This window comes from Trachypithecus francoisi, unplaced genomic scaffold (assembly GCF_009764315.1).
Source record: "Trachypithecus francoisi isolate TF-2019V2 unplaced genomic scaffold, Tfra_2.0 Lachesis_group0, whole genome shotgun sequence".
In the NCBI taxonomy this organism is placed as follows: domain Eukaryota; kingdom Metazoa; phylum Chordata; class Mammalia; order Primates; family Cercopithecidae; genus Trachypithecus; species Trachypithecus francoisi.
The window spans coordinates 67,636,272-67,660,360 of NW_022681453.1; the positions used below are offsets into that span (position 1 = coordinate 67,636,272).

General features: G+C 38.2%; 1 protein-coding gene across 4 annotated transcripts in view; it reads right to left on the bottom strand.

Moving 5' to 3' along the window:
* The window catches only part of STXBP5L (syntaxin binding protein 5 like), a 475,147-nt gene that overhangs the window by 33,032 nt on the left and 418,026 nt on the right, over positions 1 to 24,089 (bottom strand). For all 4 annotated transcript variants that reach the window (XM_033211089.1, XM_033211087.1, XM_033211090.1 and 1 more), the window contains one exon: positions 794 to 964. In XM_033211089.1, the coding sequence (XP_033066980.1) occupies positions 794 to 964 (171 nt within the window). The remainder of the gene's footprint in view (positions 1 to 793; positions 965 to 24,089) is intronic.

The following is a 24,089-nucleotide window of genomic DNA, read 5'->3' on the forward strand; positions in this document are numbered from 1 at the left end:
CTTACATAGTGCTTCTTTTATAACATGCTAGCTATTATATGGCTCCGAATCTTTTCCATTCATGGTTCATCACCATACAAAGTTGATACTCATAGACACCTGTTAGAGAAATAACATCATTATCTGCATATCTAAGGGATCAGATTTAGTATAGCATAATATTTAAAAAAACAAAAGCTTAAATATAATATTTTTAAATTTGAGGACAAATATATATCACTGTCAAAAGTTTTCAGGAGTAGTAAATAGAGACTTACTTCACAGCATAGAATTACTATAGCAAATTTTCCCAAATTTTTTTTTTTCCAGTCTCTCTCTCTAAAGTTCCTTATCAATAGGACAGTTGCAGCAAAGTTACAAAATTCCCTTTTTTTCCCTCTGTAAAAATGTCTGGTCTCTGGCTCTTGTAATTTACTCCCCTCCCCCACCGTAAGGTTGCAATACATTAAATATCTACAGATAGAGACACCAAAAAGCTTACCATTGGGATTGAAATAAACTCTTAATTATTACGGGAAGGGTAGGGAACAGATTAAGGCATAGTTCTCCCTTTGTACAGAGGAGCGGGTAGTTACCTATAAGCAGAGACATTCTGGTTTTAGAGGTGAGGGAGGAGGTGGAGTGAGGAATGGAGTTGGAGTTATGGCCACAGCCCCATCAGGCTCTCAGGTATTCACTGACTAGTAGTTTTTAAGTATCTTTCACATGTGATCTCCATCCCGTATCTCTGTTCCCATTACCATGGTAAACCAAATTTTAACTGTGCCAAAAAAATTTAATATGTTTAACATACCTTCTGTTGTAACTGGTAAAGAAATCTCCATGCAGGCTGCTGACTGGGCTTTTCGAAATGGTGGTCTTCCAGGACCCCAGCGATTTACTTTTGAAACATCGGCACTAGAAAGACGTTTTCCAGAACTGCAACTCTGAGAAGTTGGACTTGTGCAGTGTCCATTTACATGGTCTGTGCCAAGAGGAGGAAGGCATAATAAATATAATAATTAACTCTTAATATAAAAGAATACAAGTGTGTGGATTAACAAATGAAGATAAGCAACAGTTCCTTTATTTTCTAAACCACATGAATATAGTTAAGTCCTTGTTCTTTTAAGATTTAGTCATAATTTTAGTAGTTAGCCAAAAATTTCAAAAGATATTAATTAAGCATAAGATTCTTTTTAAAAATATTTTGGCTGTGTAACATAGCTGAAAATTGATTCCATAGCTCTACCATGTATTTTGTCGTTATAGTATTAAACATTTTGTTGCATAACTTAAATATACAATGAAAGTACTTTAAGTGCTTGGAGTTTAAAAAGATAGAATAGAAGCATTTTTAAAAAGTTTTACTTTAAGTTCTGGGATACATGTGCAGAATGTGCAGGTTTGTTACATAGGTATACATGCGCCATGGTGGTTTGCTGTACCTATCAACCTGTCTTCTAACCCCTGCATGCATTAGGTATTTGTCCTAATACTCTCCCTCCCCTTTCCCTCCATCCCCCGACAGATCCCGGTGTGTGATGTTCCCCTCCCTGTGCCCATGTGTTTTCATTGTTCAACTCCCACTTATGAGTGAGAACGTGTGGTGTTTGGTTTTCTGTTCCTGTGTTAGTTTCCCGAGAATGATAGTTTCCAGCTTCATCCATTTCCCTGCAAAGTACATGAACCCATTCTTTTTTATGTCTGCATAGTATTCCATGGTGTATATGTGTCACATTTCTTTATCCAGTCTATCATTGATGGCCATTTGGGTTGGTTCCAAGTCTTTGCTATTGTAAATAGTGCTTCAATAAACATACGTGTGCATGTGTCTTTATAGTAGAATGATTTGTAATCCTTTGGGTATATACTCCAAAATGGGATTGCTGGGTCAAATGGTATTTCTGGTTCCAGATCCTTGAGGAATCGCCACACTGTTTCCACAATGGTTGAACTAATTTACACTGCCACCAACAGTGTAAAAGTGTTTCTATTTCTCCACATTCTCTCCAGCATCTGTTGTTTCCTGACTTTTTAATGATTGCCATTCTAACTGGCGGGAGATGGTATCTCATTGTGGTTTTGATTTGCATTTCTCTAATGACCAGTGATGATGACCTTTTTTTCATATGTTTTTTGGCCACATAAATGTCTTCTTTTGAGAAGTGTCTGTTCATATCCTTTGCCCACTTTTTGATGGGGTTGTTTTATGCTTGTAAATTTGTCTAAGTTCCTTGTAGATTCTAGATATTAGCCCATTGTCAGGTGGATAGATTGCAAAAATTTTCTCCCACTCTGTATGTTGCCTGTTCACTCTGATGATAGTTTCTTTTGCTGTGCAGAAGCTCTTTAGTTTAATTAGATCCTGTTTGTCAATTATGGCTTTTGTTGGAATTGCTTTTGGTGTTGTAGTCATGAAATCTTTGCCCATGCCTATGTCCTGAGTGGAAGTTCTGGCCAGGGCAATCAGGAAAGAGAAAGAAAGGGTATTCAAATAGCAAGAGAGAAAGTCAAATTGTCTCTGTTTGCAGATGACATGATTGTATATTTAGAAAACCCTATGGTCTCAGTCCAAAATCTCCTTCAGCTCATAAGCAACTTCAGTAAAATCTCAGGATACAAAATCAATGTGCAAAAATCACAAGCAGTCCTATACACCAATAATAGAGAGCCAAATCATGAGTGAACTCCCATTCACAATTGCTACAAAAGAGAATAAAATACCTAGGAATACAACTTACAAGGGACATGAAGGACCTTTTCAAAAAGAACTACAAACCACAGCTCAAATAAATAAAAGAGGGCACAAACAAATGGAAAAACATTCCATGTTCATGGATAGGAAGAATCAATATCGTGAAAACGGCCATACTGCCCAAAGCAATTTATAGATTCAATGCTATTCCCATCTAGCTACTTTCTTCACAGAATTACAAAAAAAGCTACTTTAAATTTCATATGGTACCAAAAAAGAGCCCATATAGCCAAGACAATCCTAAGCAAAAGGAACAAAGCTGGAGGCATCAAGCTACCTGACTTCAAACTATACCACAAGGCTATAGTAAACAAAACAGCATGGTACTGGTACCAAAACAGATATACAGACCAGTGGAACACAACAGAGGCCTCAGAAATAATATCACACATCTACAACCTCCTGATCTTTGACAAACGTGACAAAAACAAGCCATGGGGAAAGAAGTCCCTATTTAATCAATGATACTGGGAAAACTGGCTAGCCATATGCAGAAAACTGAAATGGGACCCCTTCCTTACACGTTATACAAAAATTAACTCCAGATAGATTAAAGACTTAAATGTAAAACCTAAAACCATAAAAAACCCTAGAAGAACAGAAGCATCTTACTGTGCAGTTAAGAAGGGTACATAAGAATATTGGTTCTGGGGCCAGGCCAGACTGCATGGAATTAAATCCCAGTGCTGCCACTTACTAGTTGTATAGATTACTGAAATCTTCATGCATTAGTTGCCTCTTCTGTAAATGTGGAATATTATTACCTACCTAATGGAGTTTTTGTGATTTTTTTGTGATAATACATGTCAAATGCTAGAACATGTGCTGGCATACAGTAAACTCAGAACAAAAGTTAATTACTATTGTCATCTTTTTCCAGAGTATAAAACTACTCACGTCCAAGTTAAGAGTACTGTTTATTTAGAGCTTGTGCATTTGGCTCTGTTTTGACAGAACTTAAAAACTTGGCAGTGCATTAAAATATGTCTTATTTTTCTTAATGCTAACAAATTATATTTGAAACATCATCTCATAGTTCAGCAATATGCAGAATACATTTTAAAATGTGTTTATTTGGTCATACAAATGATGATAGAGTGCCAAGGAGAAAAATCATGTTTAATGGCCATGTTGAACATGAAGAACTAGTACTTGGTATCCACTATAATATAGCCTTACTGTATTACAGAGTTTGAAAAGGTATGATTGTATGTTTCCTGGATTCCCTTGCAGATAGTGCAAAGATGAAAATTAGTTTTCACCATTTAAATGGGCTGGCATGTTTTATTATTTTTAAAAAATGGGAGTTAACATTTATCAAACACTTAAATGCTGGGCACTTTATACACATTACCTCATTTAACCTTCACAACAATCCTGCAATGTAGGTTTTTTTTTTTCTATTATCCTGATTTTGCAGATGAAGAAACAAAAACTCAGAAAAAAACAATCAGGAAATTTTCTCATATCACATATGTAATAATCATGGAGGCAGACTTCTAATCCAGAGTTGTTTGCTTACTATCTGTATGCTTTAACATTTGACTACAGGGTCAGGTAAAATATTTGAGAAGGAGTAGCAATTTTGAAGACATATTTAGTAGGGTTTAAGAGGCACATGTAATGCACACTGAGATCCAGAACTTTTGGATTCTGACTATAATGTGCTTTGGAGAGGACATTTTAAAATTAAATCTATTTGGGGATTATTGAACCTTCCATATCTGTATCTTTATATCTCTTCCAACACTTGGGACGTTTTCAGTTATTATTTCATTTTCTTTTTTTTGGTATAAATTTAAAGGGTACAAGTGTAATTTTGTTACATGAATATATTGCATGTAACAAAAGTGATGAAGTCTGGACTCTTAGTGGAATCACATCTGAATAAGTACTCTGTACCTGGTAAGTAATTTCTCCTTTCTCACTCCCCCTCTGACCCTACCACCCTTCTGAGTCTTCAGTGTCTATTATTCTACACTCTATGTCCATGTGTACAAATTACTTAGCTCCCACTTAGAAGTAAGAACATGCAGGATTTTTCTATGCCTTTTTCCTTCTTTGCTCTTTCTGGAACTTCTAAAATTTGATTATTTGTTTGCTTGTTTCCCATGTCTCCTAGGCTTTCCTCATTCCTTCTCATTCTTTCTTCTTTCTCCCTCCCTCTTTTCCTCCCTCCACAACACCCCCGTGCCACCTGTGTCTGATTGGATTATTTCAAAAGACCTGGGTTCAAGTTCAGAAATTCTTTCTTCTGATTGGTCTAGTATACTGTGAAAGTACTCAATTGTATTTTTTATTTCATTCACTGAATTCCTCAGCTCCAGGATTTGTTGTGTGTGTGTGTGTGTGTGTGTGTGTGTGTGTATGTGTGTTTTATGATATCTATCTCTTTGTTGAATTTCTCATTCAGCTCATGAATTGCTTTTCTTATTTCTTTGTATTTATCTGTATTCTTCTGTATCTTGCTGGATTTCCTTAAGATCATTATTTTAAATTCCTTTTCGGGCGTTTCATAGAATTTTTTTACCTTTGGGGTCTGTTACTGGAGAATTACTGTGTTCCTTTGGAGGTATCATGTTTTCTTGATTTTTTGTGTTCACGTGTTCTCACATTGATATTTCTACAGCTGGTATAACTGTCACTTTTCCCAATTTTATAAAGTAGCTTCCATAAAGAAATACTTTTTCCTGTTGATGTATCTATAATGTAAGTTGGGTACATGGCTTTCGCTTTGGTTCTGGATGGGCACCATAGTGTAGTCTCCATGTGATTACTTTGGCTGTAATCAGTATCGGAGGTATCTGCAAGTTCCTTAGTGGCATAGGCTGCAGTTGTTTTTGGAGGCTGTGGTGAGGATTTGCTGGGGATGGAGGTGCCAAGTGGGCTGGTCCTCAGACCTCTTGGTGGGGTATGTGAGCATCACCAGTGATGGCAGTGGGCCAGTTCTTTGTTCCCTGGGTGGCACATACAGGTGTCAGTGGTGGTAGTATGGGCCCTGAGGTCTTTGGGCCCTCAAGTGGAGCACACAGGTGCTGGCAGGTGAGGTGGCCTGTTCCTTGAGTCCCTGGGTAGGATGCATGCATTGGCACTGGCAGTGGCAATAGCAGGTGGGTCCTCTGGTGCCTGAGTGGAGTGCACAGACACTGGTGGTGTCAGCAGGCCAGTAGGACCAGTCTGCAGGCCACTGGATGGCATGCATGGGTGCCAGCAGTGAGCCAGGTGGCCTAGTCCCTAGGCCTCTAGGTGTGATATCAGGCACTAGTTGTGTCCATAGTAGGGCAGGCAGGCTGATCCCTGCTCCCTTGGGTGAGGCATGTGAGTGTTCAGCCTCTCTGACGTGCTAGATCACCGGCTTCCTGGGATATAGGGTGCTGCATGGCTCGGGTGCCAGAAATGCAGTTATACCACTGGGTCAGCTGGCATAGCAACACTGCAGCCTTCTGGGTGGATGTGGCGGGATGCTGGAGATGCAGGATTCATTGGGCAACAGGGCAAGATGTAGTTTGGTGTTGACTCTGCTCTCAAAATGGCACCATATTGCAGCAGCTTGGGTCCCAGAGGTCCCAGCACGAACTCCCTCCCTGGAACAATGCAGTCTCATGGACTCCAGGAAGCTCCTTATACTAGGCTCAGGGCCCAAGAGGGCCAAGGGGCTTTCTTATAGCTAGGACTGCAGGCATTTGTGGTTGGAATGTCGACTGCTAGGAATCTCTCACCATTTCTCCTGCATTGGAGCATCCCTCCTAGGTGTGAGCCAGTTCAACTGAGTGCCTTGCTTCCTTTTCTATACGCCCATCTCAAACTTCCATGCTTCAGAGGGTCCCTATTGTTTTCCTACTGGATTAATTCTTCCCTAGATATTCTACCTGATACATTGTTACCTACTTGCTGTAGGCTCCTAATATATTGAGATAAAATTATTTGGTGAAGAAAGTTAAGAACAAGTTTTACTCTTGGATATATTAAGCAATGCCATGTTCTAGCCGTGATCTCTGGGTATTGTAGCTTCTACCTCCAATTTACTTATTATTTTAAAAATAGCTTTTAATTTAAAAAATTTTAACTTCCTTAGATTCTCACTTCCATTTAGACAAAAAGTTAATATTTTCTTTGAGTATCCTTCTGCAATTAATCTAATTTTTTTTTCCAACAGAAATAGAAGCATACATTGAATTCTTGCTCCAAGATGGCTAACTAAATGCAGCCAGGGGAACATCTCCCACCAAGAGACCAGGATATTGGGAAGACTGGCACACTGCTGCAGATCTTCAGAGGGAGGGCATTGAGAGCAGATGGAGGGAAGACACAGAGGCTGTCCTTAAGGAAAAGAAAGCTGGGAAACCTGCATTGGGCTACCGCACACCACAACTTCTTCCCTGACCCCAATGACTCCTGCAAAGGGAGTGAGTAGAGCAGTCAAGAAACAACCTGCTATCGTCATGGGCCTCTGGAATTCCAGCAGGAGGAGACCCCTTAGCCACAATGGACACTTGAATTGGCAGGGAAAGCTGCTTAGAGAAGTGAGAAGCATTAAGGAAAGAACTCCAGCCAGTGCCCAGAGGGTTTGGCATGGGAGTACCTGTAATGGAGCAGACCAGGGATGAAAAACACTCTACAAGAATTTCATAATGCAATCACAAGTATTAACAACAGAATAGACTAAGGTGAGGAAAGAATTTCAGAGCTTGAAGACCGGCTTTCTGAAATAATAGAGTCAGACAATAATAAAGAAAAAAGCATGAAAATGAATGAACAAAACCTCTGAGAAATATGAAATATGAAATTATGTAAGGAAACTGAATCTGTGACTCATTGGCACTCCTGAAACTGATGGAGAGAATGGAAGCAACATAGAAAACACATTTCATGGCATCATCTGTATTAGTCTATTCTCACACTGCTATAGAGACACACCTGAGGCTGGGTATTTTATCGAGAAAAGGTGTTTAGTTAGGTCATGGTTCTTTGGGCTGTACAGGCTTCTGCTTCTGAGGAGGCCTCAGGAAACTTACAATCATGGCGGAAAGTGAAGGGGAAGCAGTCACATCTTCACATAGCCAGGAGGAATTGGGGAGGTGCTATATACTTTTTTTTTTTTTTTTCAGATGGAGTCTCCTTGTTGCCCAGGGTGGAGTGCAGTGGTGCAATCTTGGCTCATCACAACCTCTGCCTCCTGCGTTCAAGTGATTCTCTTGCCTCAGCCTCCTGAGTAGCTGGGATTGCAGGTGCCTGCCATCACACCTAGCTAATTTTTTTGGTATTTTTAGTAGAGACGGGGGTATCACCATGTTGGTCAGGTTGGGCTTGAACTCCTCACCTCAAGTAATCCACCTGACTTGGCCTCCCAAAGTGCTGGGATTACAAACATGAGCCATCACACCTAGCCACTACACACTTTGAAACCAGTTTATCTCAGGAGAACTCTATCACAAGAACAGCAAGGGGGAAGTCCACCCCCATGATTCAATCACTGCTGATCAGGGCTCTCCTCCAACACTGGGAATTACAATATGACATGAGATTTGGGTGGGGACACAGCCAAATCATGTCATTATCTATAGGAACTTACCCAACCTAGCTAGAGAGGCTAACACTCAAATTCAGGAAATGCAGAGAAACCCAGCAAAGAAGACCACAAGAAGATCATCCCCAAGACACATAATCATCAGATTCCCCAACGTCAAAATGAATGAAAATATTTTAAAGGCATTTGGAGAGAAAGGACAGGTCGCCTACAAAGGGAAGACCATCAGACTAAAGTAGATTTCTCAACAGAAAACCTAAAGCCAGAATCTCTAGTGAATTGACTGGTGAAAGTCTTTTCTGAAGTCAGTGAATAAGGACTGGAGGAAGTGACTGCAGACTTCAAGGAACATGCAAAAAAGAATCAAAGAAACACAATACCACCAGAGGAACAAAATAAACTTCCTGTGGCAAACCCCAAAGAAAGAGAACTTTAAGAAATGCCTGACGAAGAATTCAAAATAATCATCTTTAGAATTTCAGTGACCTACAAAAGAACAAAGAAGAAAGAAAAAAAACTAAACAGAATAAGGAAAACAATACCAGAAAAAAGAGAAGTTCAATAAAGGGATATAAACTATTTTTTTAAAAAGCCAAACAGGAGGATTCTGAGATGGAACAGGAAGCACCAGAAAACTCTGCCCACCTAGACAACAATTGCACTGACAGAATTTGAAAGAACTACTGTGGAACTCTGGAGTTTATGGAAGACATACAACTTTCAGGGGAATGCTTAGATGGTAAATTGCAGCTAATTTTGGTCAATTTTAGCTCTTAGCACAGTAGTGCTAAGTATACCCCACTCCCAATCCCCTGCCAGGCAGCTGTGCACATGTTCCTGGAACAGCATGCACAGAGCTTTCAGGAGACAGGGTGGACCAAAAAAAAAAAACAAAAAACAAAAAAAAACCCCTCTCTCCCAAACAAATCAGGGATTTGTGTCCTGATCATTGATGACTGCTTCTGATCACAGAAGTGCAAACAAAGAACTGTGCAGCCACTGTTGTTGCACTTACCCTCATTCCTGCAAGCCCCACACCCTCTGTTTGAAGTGACTTCCAAGGGATTTAAAGCTCCACTGCCACTCCATCAACTCCTTCATTTTTCTACTTTCCTTCTTTCGAGAGTCAGACATTAAAGAATTAGACATTAAGAAAACAACTTCATATACAGGGAAAATTAGAAAATGGCCACACATATCCAGAGAAAGGTTCAGAAAAGGCTTAAGAAGACCTTAAGATTACACCCCAGACCAATCTGGCACAGAGACAGATTACAACTATAAAGCAAATTAATAAATAAAGCCTAAAACAATAACAGCAACAAAATAAACCCTAGAAAATTGAGAAAATATGATTTCCAGAATTATTACATTATTAAATTAAAAAGTTCCCTATTAAACAAACAAAAAAAATCATAATGTATACAAAGAGACAGGGAAGGATGACCCATTGAAAGAAAAAAAAATAGCAACAGAAATTATCCCTGAATAAGTCCTGAGGATAGATCTACTAGATAAATACTTTAAAACAACTGTCTTAATGATGCTTCAAGAACTAAAGAAAGATGGGGAGAAAGTCAAAGGATGTATGAACAAAATAGAAATATCAGTAAAGAGATAGAAAACCTAAAAAGAAACCAGAAAGAAACTCTGGAGCTTAAAAGTATAATAACTGAAATGAAACATTCACTAGAAAAATTCAAAGGTAAATTTGAGCAGACAGAACAATTAGCAAACTTGTAGATTAAAAAATGAATATTATTGAGTCTGAAAAACGGAAAGAAAAAAATTCAAAATGGTAAACAGAGGCTAAGTGACATGTGCATCCCCATTAAGTAAAAAGTCAGTATTGTGGAAATTCCAGAAAAAAAAAGAGAAGAGAGAAAGGGGCAGAGAGAATATTTGAATAAATAATGACTGAAAACTTCTCAAATTTGATGAAACACTTGAATATAAACAACCAAGAAGCTCAATGAATTTCAAGGAAGATAAAATGACTCACATCAAGACATTATTGCAAAGCTTTCAAAAGTCAAAGATGGCTCATGCCTATAACCCCAGCACTTTGGGAGGCCAAGGCAGGAAGATTACTTGAGTTCAAGAGTTTGAGACCATCCTGGGCAACATAGGAAGACCTGGTGGTGGCTGTCTCTATAAAAAAAAAAAAAAAAAAAAAGGAAAAGAAAAAAAATTAACCAAGTGTGGTGGCAAATGCCTATAGTCCCAGCTAATCAGGAAGCTGAGGCAAGAGGATCATTTGAGTCCAGGATGTTAAGACTGCTATAAGCCATGATCAATCAGGCCACTGCATTCTATCCTGGGTGACAAAGTGAGATCCTGTTTCAAAAAACAAACAAAAAAAGAGTCAAAGATGAGAGAACCTTGAAAGCACCAATAAAGAAGTGACTCATCATATACAAAGCTTCCTTAATAAGATAATCAGCATATTCTTGATGCTGACTATGAAAACTTTGGATGGAAGGTAGAAGGCAGGAATCAATATATTTAAAATGCCAACAGGAAAAAAAGTTAAACCAAGAGTCCTATATCTGGCAAAACTATCCTTCAAAAGTAAGGGATAAATTAAAATATTCCCAGATAAACAAAAGCTAAGGGAGATTATTACCATCAGATCTGCCCTGTAAGAAATGCGCAAAGGAGTCCTGCAAGGTGAAATAAAATGATATTAGGTAGTAACTCAAAGTCGTATGAAGGAATAAAGATCTCAATAAAGACAAACACAAAGGCAATTGTACAAGCTAGTGTTATTGGAACAATGGCTTATAACCACACCTTTTGGTTTCTACATAATTTAAGAGATAAATACATTTAAAATAATTATTAATTCATGTCGTGGGGTACATATGGTAGAAGGATGTAATCTGAGAACATCAACAACTGAAAAAAGTGAGAAAGAAGCTGTAAAGTGGCCAGGCGCGGTGGCTCAAGCCTGTAATCCCAGCACTTTGGGAGGCCGAGACGGGCGGATCACAAGGTCAGGAGATGGAGACCATCCTGGCTAACACGGTGAAATCCCGTCTCTACTAAAAAGTACAAAAAACTAGCCGGGCGAGGTGGCGGGCGCCTGTAGTCCCAGCTACTCGGGAGGCTGAGGCAGGAGAATGGCGTGAACCCGGGAGGTGGAGCTTGCAGTGAGCTGAGATCCGGCCACTGCACTCCAGCTTGGGCGACAGAGCGAGACTCCGTCTCAAAAAAAAAAAAAAAAGAAGCTGTAAAGTATCAGAATTTCTGTATGCTATTGAAGTTAAGCAGGTATCAATTCAAATCATGGAGTTATAACTTTAGGATATTAAATGTAAGCTAAATGGTAACCATAAAAATAGCTATAAAATATACCAAAAGGAAATGAGAAAGGAATCTAAACATCCCATTTAACAAACGGTCAGCTAAACACACACAATCACACACACAAGACCACACACAAACAGTAATAAAAAAAGGACTACAAAAAAGCTATAAGGCCTATAGAAGAGAAATCATAAAATAACAGAAACCCCTCCTTATCAGCAATTACTTTAAATGTAAGTGACTTAAAGCCTCTACTCAAAAGATAGAGATTGACTGAATGGACAAAAACACATAGTCTAACCATACATGGTTTATAACAGACTCACTTTTGATACAAAGTCACAAATAAATTGAAAGTGAAAGGATGGAAAAAGATATTCCATGCAAATGGTATCTAAAACAGAGTGGGGTAGCCATATCAATATCAGACAAAATGGCCTTTAAATTTATAAAGTTAAAAGAGACTAAGAAGGACATTATGCTTTCTAAAAAGTTGAATATATTAAGAAGATATAACAATTATAAATATTTAAGCCTCTAATGAGAGACCATCAAAATATATGAAGCAAAAAATGAGAGAAAACAGAAATATACAGTTCTATAATAGTTGTACAATTCAATTTTCCATGCTGAAGAATAGATAGACCAACCAGACAGAAGATAAGTAAGAAAAAAGAAGCCTTAATACATACAATAAACCAACTAGATCTAACAGTCATATATAACACTCTATACACCAACAAAACTATACTCATTCTTTTCAAGTGCACATGAGACATTATCCAGGATAAGCCATATGTTAGACCATAAATGAAGTCTTGATAGACTTAAAAAGATAGTTGCCATACAAAGTGTCTTCTATGAGCACAGTGGAATTAAGTTAGAAATCAGTAACATAAGTACAATTGAGAAATTAACAAACTTGTTGAAATTAAACAACACACTCTTAAATAACCAATGGATCAAGGCAGAAATCAGGAAGAACATTAAAAAATGATTAGAGATAAATGAAAACAAAAATACAACATACCAAAAACTTATAAGATACAGTGAAAGCAGTGCAAAGGGGGAAATTTGTAGCTATAAATACTTATAATAAAAAATAAGAAAGATCTCAAGGCAACAACCTAACTTTACAACTCAAGAAAGTAGAAAAAGAAAAAGGAAAAAAAAAACCCCAAAGCTAGCAGCAGAAAACATAAACATTAGAGCAGAGATTAAAAATCAGAGAATAGAAAAACAATAGAGAAAATCAATGAAATCAAAAGTTGGGTCTTCAGAAAATCAACAAAATTGATAAACCTTTAGTTATATGTAATAAGAAACAGAGAAGAGTCAAATTACTAAAATCAGAAGTGAAAATGGGGACATTATGGCTGATTGTATGGAAATAAAAAGAATTTTAAGAGAGTATTATGAACACTTGTATGCCAACAAATTGGATAGCCTAGATGAAAAAATAATTCCTAAAACACAAAACTTACCATGTCCAAGTCACAAAGAAATACAAACCGTGAATAGACTTATAAGTAGTAAGGAGATTTAATCAGTAATAAAAAATTTTCTGATTAAAATAAAAAAGAAAGAAAAAAATCCCTGAACCTGCTGGCTTCATTGGTGTATTCTGCCAAATATTTAAGAAGAATAATATCAGTCCTTGTAAATTTTTCCAAAAATTGAAGAGGACTAACACTTCCTAACTCATTCTATGAGGCCAGCATTACCCTGTTACCAAGCTAGAGAAAGACACTACAACTACAGACTATACTGACTATATTAATATTCCTCATGAACAGTGATGCAAAATATTCAGTAGAATACTATCAAATAGAATTCAGTAGCATATTAATGGATTTATACACTATAACCAAGTGGAATATATTTCTGGAATGTAAGGATGATTTAACATGTGAAAATTAATCATTGCAATATATATATATTTTTTTTTTTTTTTGAGGCGGAGTCTCGCTCTGTTGCCCGGACTGGAGTGCAGTGGCCGGATCTCAGCTCACTGCAAGCTCCGCCTCCCGGGTTTACGCCATTCTCCTGCCTCAGCCTCCCGAGTAGCTGGGACTACAGGCGCCCGCCATCTCGCCCGGCTAGTTTTTTTTTTTGTATTTTTAGTAGAGACGGGGTTTCACCGTGTTAGCCAGGATGGTCTCGATCTCCTGACCTCGCGATCCGCCCGTCTCGGCCTCCCAAAGTGCTGGGATTACAGGCTTGAGCCACCGCGCCCGGCCAATCATTGCAATATATTAAGGTTACAAATTAATAAAATAAATATACCAAGCAGACTCAGATGGAGACTCAAAAAAAGTGGGGAAAAACCCACATGATCATTTCAGTTGAACAGAAAAAGCATTTGATGAAACTCACCACCCTTTTATAATAAAAACTCTCAACAAACTAGAAAGAAATTATCTCAATATAATAAAAACCATATATAAAAACAAAGATTCCACAAAAAACTATTAGAGCTAATAAATACATTTAGTAAAGTAGCAGAATATAAAGTCAACACAAAAAAGTGAGTTGCATTTCTTTATATAAACAATCAGCAAAGGAAATTATAAAAAATTTCATTTACAATAGCATGAAAAAGAATAAAATACTTAAGAATTAATTTAACCAAGGAGATGAAACACTTGTACAATGACATCTATAAAACATTACTGAAAAAAATGGAAGAACATATAAATAAAGGAAAATGTATCCCATGTTCATGGATTAGAGGACTTAATATTAAGATGTCAATATGACCCAAAGTGATCTATGGATTCAATGCAATCTCTATGAAAATCCTTTTTTTTTTTTTTTTTTGCAGAAATAGAACAACACATCCTTAACTTAATCTGGAATCTCATGGCCAAATCTAATAGCCAAAATAATTTTGAAAGAGAAGAATAAAGTTGGAAGATTTACAATTTCTGATTTCAAAACTTACTACACAGCAGTAATAAGACATTTTGGTACTGTTAAAAGGAGTGACTTATAGACTAGTGGAATAGAATCCAGATCCCATAAACAAACACTCTCATATATGGTCAAATCAATTTTCACAAGGATGCTGAGCCCATTGAGTTAAGAAAGAATAGTCTCTTCACTAAATGGTGCAGGTAAAACTTGATTATCTCTTAGAAGACTACAAGGGCAAAAATTAACGACATTACATTTGGTAACAATTTCTGAAATATGATATCAAAGGCACAAGCAAGAAATGTAAAAATAGACAACAGGACTTCATAAACATTTAAAAACTGTGTACCTCAAATGACACTATCAACAGAGTAAAAAGGCCATGCACAGAATGGAAGAAAATATTTGCTAATCATATATCTGGTAAGGGACTATTATCTGGAATATGTAAAGAACTCCTAAAACTCAACGAAAACAAAATAACTCAATTCAATAATAGACAAAGATAGGAAGTGTAGAAAGATGGCAGAATAGAAAACTCCACCAATCATCTCCCCTTACCCCCAGCAAGGACACCAAGCTAACAAATATCTACACAGAAAAAAAAAAAAAAAAAAAAAAAAACACCTTCGTAAGAACCAAGAAGCAGGTGAGCACTCATAACACCTGGTTTTAACTTCGGATCATTAAAAGAGGCACTGAGGAGACAGAAAAAGCAGCTCTGAATCACTGATGCCACCCCTCCTCTTGGCAGCAGTGATGTGGTGTGTAGAGTATCTAGGTGCTCAGGGAGGGAGGGAGGGAGAAAACAGCAATTCTGAGGCATTTCCCAAAGTCTTAGCAATGGGCAGACAAAGAGATTCTATCCCGTGCTTGGTTCCGTAGGTCCCACAGCCACAGAGCCTTGCTCACTGCTAGAGCAGCAATCTGAGATTGAGCTGTGAGGATGCAGCCTGGCTTAGGGAGGGGCATCCACCATTGCTGAGCCATCAGTAGGTAGATAAAGTGTCTGGGAAGCTTGAAATGGGTGGAGCCCACCACAGCTCAGCCAGCCCTACGGCCTCTAGACTCCATCTCTGTGGACAGGGTTTAGCTGAACAAAAGGCAGCAGACAACTTCTGCAGACATAAACATCCCTGTCTGATAGCTCTGAAGAAAGCAGTGGTTCTCCCAACCCAGGGTTTGAGTTCTGAGAATAGATGGGCTGCCTCCTCAAGTGGGTCACTGACCCACTGTCTAACTGGGAGACACCTCCCAGTAGAGGCTGACAGACACCTCATATAGGTGGGTGTCCCTCTGGGATGAAGCTTCCAGAGGAAGGATTAGGCAGCAATATTTGCTGTTCTGCAGCCTCCACTGGTGATACCCAAGGAAACAGGGTCTGGAGTGGGCCTCCAACAAACTCCAACAGACCTGCAGCTGAGGGACCTGACAGTTAGAAGGAAAGCTAACAAACAGAAAGGAATAGCATCAACATCAACAATAAGAACATCTACACCAAAACCCCATCTGTAGGTCATCAGCATCAAAGATCAAAGGTAGATAAGACCGCAAAGATGAAGAGAAACCAGAGCAGAAAAGCTGAAAATTCTAAAAATCAGTGTACCTCCTCTCCTCCAAAAGATTGCAGCTCCTCACCAGTAATGGAACAAAGCTGGATGGAGAATGACTTTAATGACTTGACAGAAGTAGGCTTCAGAAGGTCAATAATAACAAACTTCTCCAAGCTAAAGGAGCATGTATGAATCCATTGCAAGGAAGTTGAAACCTTGAAAAAAGGTTAGATGAATGGCTAAATAGAATAAACAGTGTAGAGAAGACCTTAAATGACCTGATGGAGCTGAAAACCATGGCATGAGAACTTGGTGATGCATGCACAAGCTTCAATAGCCGATTTGATCAAGTGGAAGAAATGGTATCAGTGATTGACGATCAAATTAATGAAATAAAGTGAGAAAACAAGATAGAGAAAAACGAGTAAAAAGAAATGAACAAAGTCGCCAAGAAATATGGGACTATGTGAAAAGACCAAATCTAGTTTGATTGGTGTACCTGAAAGTCATGGGGAGAATGGAACAAAGTTGGAAAACACTCTTCAGGATATTATCCAGGAGAACTTACCCAGTGTAGCAAGGAAGGCCAACATTCAAATTCAGGAAATACAGAGAACATTACAAAGATACTCCTTGAGAAGAGCAACTCTAAGACACATAATTGTCAGATTCACCAAGGTTTAAATGAAGGAAAAAATGTTAAGGGCAGCCAGAAATAAAGGTCGAGTTACCCACAAAAGGAAGCCCATCAGACTAACAGCAGATCTCTTGGCAGAAACCCTACAAGCCAGAAGAGAGTGGGGGCCAATATTCAATATTTTTAAAGAATTTCAACCCAAAATTTCACATCCAGCCAAACTACGCTTCATAAGTGAAGGAGAAATAAATCCTTTACGGACAAACAAATACTGAGAGATTTTGTCACCACCAGGCCTGCCTTACAAGAGTTCCTGAAAGAAGCACATGGAAACAAACAATCGGCACCAGTCACTGCAAAAACATATCAGATTGTAAAGACCATAGATACTAGGAAGAAATTGCATCAATTAATGGGCAAAATAACCACCTAACATCATAATGACAGGATCAAATTCACACATAAGAATATTAACCCTAAATGTAAAGGGGCTAAATGCCCCAGTTAAGACACAGACTGGCAAACAGGATAAAGAGTCAAGACCTATGCATGTGCTGTATTCAGAAGACCCATCTCAAATGAAAAGACACACATAGGCTCAGAATAAAGGGATAGAGGAAGATCTACCAAGCAAATGGAAAGCAAAAAAAAAAAAAAAAAAAAGCAGGGGTTGCAATCCTAGCCTCTGATAAAAGAGACTTTAAACCAACAAGATCAAAAGAGACAGAGACCATTACATAATGGTAAAGGGTTCAACAGGAAGAGCTAACTGTCCTCAAAATATATGCAGCCAATACAGGAGCACCCAGATTCATAAAGCAAGTCCTTAGAGACATACAAAGAGACTTAGATTCTCACGCAATAATAATGGGAGACTTTAACACCCCACTGTCAATATCAGATCAACGAGACAGAAGGTTAACAAGGACATCCAGGACTTGAACTCAGCTCTGCACAAAGCAGACCTAATACACATCTACAGAACTCTCCACCCCAAATCAACAGAATATACATTCTTCTCAGCACCACATCACACTTATTCTAAAATTGACCAAATCATTGAAAGTAAAGCACTCCTTAGTAAATGTAAAAGAACACAAATCACAACGAAGTGTCCCTCAGACACAGTGCAATCAAATTAACACTCAGGATTAAGAAACTCACTCAAAACCGCACAACTACATGGAAACTGAACAACTTGGTCCTGAATGACTACTGGGTAAATAACGAAATGAAGGCAGAAATAAAGATGTTCTTTGAAACCAATGAGAACAAAGACACAATGTACCAGAATCTCAGGGACACATTTAAAGTAGTGTGTAGAGGGAAATGTATAGCACTAAATGCCCACAAGAGAAAGCAGGAAAGATCTAAAATCGACACCCTAACATCACAAATAAAAGAACTAGAGAAGCAAGAGCAAACACATTCAAAAGCTAGCAGAAGGCAAGAAATAACTAAGATCAGAGCATATCTGAAAGAGAGAAACACAAAAAACCCTTCAAAAAATCAATGAATCCAGGAGCTGGTCTTTTTGAAAATATCATCAACAAAATTGATAGACCACTAGCAAGATTAATAAAGAAGAAAAGAGAAGAATCAAATAGACACAATAAAAAATGATAAAAGGGATATCACCACTGATCCCATAGAAATACAAACTACCTTTGGAGAATACTATAAACACCTCTATGCAAATAAACTAAAAAATCTAGAAAAAATGGGTTAACTCCTGGAAACATATACCCTCCCAAGAATAAATCAGGAAGAACTTGAATCTCTGAATAGAACAATAACAGGCTCTGAAATTGAGGCAATAATTAATAGCCTCCCAACCAAAAAAAGTCCAGGACCAGATAGATTCACAGCCAAATTTTACCAGAGGTACAAAGAGGAGCTGGTACCATTCCTTCTGAAACTATTCCAATCAATAGAAAAAGAGGGATTCTTCCCAATCTCATTTTATGAGGCCAACATCATCCTGATACCAAAACTTGGCAGAGATACAACAAAAAAAGAGAATTTTAGACCAATATCCCTGATGAACATCGATGTGAAAATCCTCAATAAAATACTGGCAAACTGAATCCAGCACCACATCAAAAACCTTATCCAACATGATCAGACTAGCTTTATCCCTGGGATACAAGGCTGGTTCAACATATGCAAATCAGTAAACATAATCCATCACATAAACAGAACCAATGATGAAAACCACATGATTATCTCAATAGATGCAGAAAAGGCCTTTGAGAAAACTCAACAGCCCTTCATGCAAAAAACTCTCAATAAACTAGATATTGATGGAACACATCTCAAAATAATAAGAGCTATTTATGACAAACCCAAAGCCAATATCATACTAAATGGACAAAAATTGGAAGCATTCACTTTGAAAACTGGCACAAGACAAGGATGCGCTCTCTCACCACTCTTATTTAACACAGTGTTGGAAGTTCTGGTCAGGGCAGTCAGGCAAGAGAAAGAAATAAAGGGTATTCAATTAGGAAAAGAAGAGTCAAATAATCCCTGTTTGCAGATGACATGATTGTATATTTAGAAAACCCCATTGTGCCAGCCCAAAATCTCCTTAAGCTGATAAGCAACTTCAGGAAAGTCTCCAGATACAAAATCAATGTGCAAAATCACAAGCATTCCTATACACCAATAACAGACAAACAGCCAAATCATGTGTGAATTCCCATTCACAATAGCTTCAAAGAGAATAAAATACCTAGGAATCCAACTTACAAGGGATGTGAAGGACATCTTCAAGGAGAACTACAAACCACTGCTCAACAAAATAAAAGAAGACACAAACAAATGGAAGAACATTCCATACTCATGGATAGGAAGAATCAATATCGTGAAAATGGCGATACTGCCCAAGGTAATTCATAGATTCAATGCCATCCCCATTAAGCTACCAATGACTTTCTTCACAGAATTGGAAAAAACAACTTTAAAATTCATATGGAACCAAAAAAGAGCCCATATTGCCAAGACAATCCTAAGCAAAAAGAACAAAGCTGGAGGCATCATGCTACCTGACTTCAAACTATACTACAAGGCTACATTAACCAAAACAGCATGATACTGGTACCAAAACAGAGATATAGCCCAATGGAACAGGACAGAGACCTCAGAAATAATACCACACATCTACAACCATCTGATCTTTGACAAACCTGACAAAAACAACAAATGGGGAAAAGATTCCCTATTTATTTATTTATTTATTTTTTTTTTATTATACTTTAAGTTCTAGGGTACATGTGCATGACGTTTATATCATGTATAACTCCCCAATGCAATCCCTCCCTCCTCCCCCCTCCCCATGATAGGCCCCAGTGTGTGATGTTCCCCTTCCCGAGTCCATGTGATCTCATTGTTCAGTTCCCACCTATGAGTGAGAACATGCGGTGTTTGGTTTTCTCTTCTTGTGGTAGTTTGCTAAGAATGATGGTTTCCAGCTGCATCCATGTCCCTACAAAGGACGCAAACTCATCCTTTTTGATGGCTGCATAGTATTCCATGGTGTATATGTGCCACATTTTCTTAATCCAGTCTGTCACAGATGGACATTTGGGTTGATTCCAAGTCTTTGCTATTGTGAATAGTGCCGCAATAAACATACGTGTGCATGTGTCTTTGTAGTAGAGTAATTTATAATCCTTTGGGTATATACCCAGTAGTGGGATGGCTGGGTCATATGGTACATCTAGTTCTAGATCCTTGAGGAATCGCCATACTGTTTTCCATAATGGTTGAACTAGTTTACAATCCCACCAACAGTGTAAAAGTGTTCCTATTCTCCACATCCTCTCCAACACCTGTTGTTTCCTGACTTCTTAATGATTGCCATTCTAACTGGTGTGAGATGGTATCTCATTGTGGTTTTGATTTGCATTTCTCTGATGGCCAGTGATAATGAGCATTTTTTCATGTGTCTGTTGGCTGTATGGATGTCTTCTTTTGAGAAATGTCTGTTCATATCCTTTCCCCACTTTTTGATGGGGTTGTTTGTTTTTTTCTTGTAAATTTGTTTGAGTTCTTTGTAGATTCTGGATATTAGCCCTTTGTCAGATGAGTAGGTTGCAAAAATTTTTTCCCATTCTGTAGGTTGCCTGTTCACTCTGATGGTAGTTTCTTTAGCTGTGCAAAAGCTCTTTAGTTTAATTAGATCCCATGTGTCAATTTTTGCTTTTGCTGCCGTTGCTTTTGGTGTTTTAGACATGAAGTCCTTGCCCATGCCTATGTCCTGAATGGTACTACCTAGATTTTCTTCTAGGGTTTTTATGGTATTAGGTCTAACATTTAAGTCTCTAATCCATCTTGAATTAATCTTCGTATAAGGGGTAAGGAAAGGATCCAGTTTCAGCTTTCTACTTATGGCTAGCCATTTTCCCAGCACCATTTATAAATAGGGAATCCTTTCCCCATTTCTTGTTTCTCTCAGGTTTGTCAAAGATCAGATGGCTGTAGATGTGTGGTATATTTCTGAGGACTCTGTTCTGTTCCATTGGTCTATATCTCTGTTGTGGTACCAGTACCATGCTGTTTTGGTTACTGTAGCCTTGTAGTATAGTTTGAAGTCAGGTAGCGTGACGCCTCCAGCTTTGTCCTTTTGACTTAGGATTGTCTTGGCAATGCGGGCTCTTTTTTGGTTCCATATGAACTTTAAAGCCGTTTTTTCCAATTCTGTGAAGAAAGTCATTGGTAGCTTGATGGGGATGGCATTGAATCTATAAATCACCTTGGGCAGTATGGCCATTTTCACGATATTGATTCTTCCTATCCATGAGCATGGTATGTTCTTCCATTTGTTTGTGTCCTCTTTGATTTCACTGAGCAGTGGTTTGTAGTTCTCCTTGAAGAGGTCCTTTACATCCCTTGTAAGCTGGATTCCTAGGTATTTGATTCTCTTTGAAGCAATTGTGAATGGAAGTTCATTCCTGATTTGGCTCTCTGCTTGTCTGTTACTGGTGTATAAGAATGCTTGTGATTTTTGCACATTAATTTTGTATCCTGAGACTTTGCTGAAGTTGCTTATCAGCTTAAGGAGATTTTGGGCTGAGACAATGGGGTTTTCTAAATATACAATCATGTCATCTGCAAACAGGGACAATTTGACTTCTTCTTTTCCTAACTGGATACCCTTGATTTCTTTCTCTTGCCTGATTGCCCTAGCCAGAACTTCCAACACTATGTTGAATAGGAGTGGTGAGAGAGGGCATCCCTGTCTTGTGCCAGTTTTCAAAGGGAATTTTTCCAGTTTTTGCCATTCAGTATGATATTAGCTGTGGGTTTGTCATAAATAGCTCTTATTATTTTGAGGTACGTTCCATCAATACCAAATTTATTGAGCGTTTTTAGCATAAAGGGCTGTTGAATTTTGTCAAAAGCCTTTTCTGCATCTATTGAGATAATCATGTGGTTCTTGTCTTTGGTTTTGTTTATATGCTGGATTACGTTTATTGATTTGCGAATGTTGAACCAGCCTTGCATCCCAGGGATGAAGCCCACTTGATCATGGTGGATAAGCTTTTTGATGTGCTGCTGAATCCGGTTTGCCAGTATTTTATTGAGGATTTTTGCATCGATGTTCATCAGGGATATTGGTCTAAAATTCTCTTTTTTTGTTGTGTCTCTGCCAGGCTTTGGTATCAGGATGATGTTGGCCTCATAAAAAGAGTTAGGGAGGATTCCCTCTTTTTCTATTGATTGAAATAGTTTCAGAAGGAATGGTACCAGCTCCTCCTTGTACCTCTGGTAGAATTCAGCTGTGAATCCATCTGGTCCTGGACTTTTTTTGGTGGGTAGGCTATTAATTGTTGCCTCAATTTCAGAGCCTGCTATTGGTCTATTCAGGGATTCAACTTCTTCCTGGTTAGTCTTGGGAGAGTGTAAGTGTCCAGGAAATTATCCATTTCTTCTAGATTTTCTAGTTGATTTGCGTAGAGGCATTTATAGTATTCTCTGATGGTTGTTTGTATTTCTGTGGGGTCGGTAGTGATATCCCCTTTATCATTTTTTATTGCGTCTATTTGATTCCTCTCTCTTTTCTTCTTTATTAGTCTAGCTAGCGGTCTGTCAATTTTGTTGATCTTTTCAAAAAACCAACTCCTGGATTCATTGATTTTTTGGAGGGTTTTTTGTGTCTCTATCTCCTTCAGTTCTGCTCTGATCTTAGTTATTTCTTGCCTTCTGCTAGCTTTTGAATGTGTTTGCTCTTGCCTCTCTAGTTCTTTTAATTGTGATGTTAGAGTGTCAATTTTAGATCTCTCCTGCTTTCTCTTGTGGGCATTTAGTGCTATAAATTTCCCTCTACACACTGCTTTAAATGTGTCCCAGAGATTCTGGTATGTTGTATTTTTGTTCTCATTGGTTTCAAAGAACATCTTATTTCTGCTTTCATTTCGTTATGTACCCAGTAGTCATTCAGGAGCAGGTTGTTCAGTTTCCATGTAGTTGAGCGGTTTTGATTGAGTTTCTTAGTCCTGAGTTCTAGTTTGATTGCACTGTGGTCTGAGAGACAGTTTGTTATAATTTCTGTTCTTGTACATTTGCTGAGGAGTGCTTTACTTCCAATTATGTGGTCAATTTTGGAATAAGTGCGATGTGGTGCTGAGAAGAATGTATTCTGTTGATTTGGGGTGGAGAGTTCTATAGATGTCTATTAGGTCCGCTTGGTGCAGAGATGAGTTCAATTCCTGGATATCCTTGTTAACTTTCTGTCTCGTTGATCTGTCTAATGTTGACAGTGGAGTGTTGAAGTCTCCCATTATTATTGTATGGGAGTCTAAGTCTCTTTGTAAGTCTCTAAGGACTTGCTTTATGAATCTGGGTGCTCCTGTATTGGGTGCATATATATTTAGGAGAGTTAGCTCTTCCTGTTGAATTGATCCCTTTACCATGATGTAATGGCCTTCTTTGTCTCTTTTGATCTTTGATGGTTTAAAGTCTGTTTTATCAGAGACTAGGATTGCAACCCTGCTTTTTTTTGTTCTCCATTTGCTTGGTAGATCTTCCTCCATCCCTTTATTTTGAGCCTATGTATGTCTCTGCATGTGAGATGGGTCTCCTGAATACAGCAGACTGATGGGTCTTGACTCTTTATCCAGTTTGCCAGTCTGTGTCTTTTAATTGGAGCATTTAGTCCATTGACATTTAAGGTTAATATTGTTATGTGTGAACTTGATCCTGTCATTATGATATTAACTGGTTATTTTGCTCGTTAGTTGATGCAGTTTCTTCCTAGCCTCGATGGTGTTTACATTTTGGCATGTTTTTGCAATGGCTGGTACCGCTTGTTCCTTTCCATGTTTAGGGCTTCCTTCAGGGTCTCTTGTAAGGCAGGCCTGGTGGTGACAAAATCTCTAAGCATTTGCTTATCTGTAAAGGATTTTC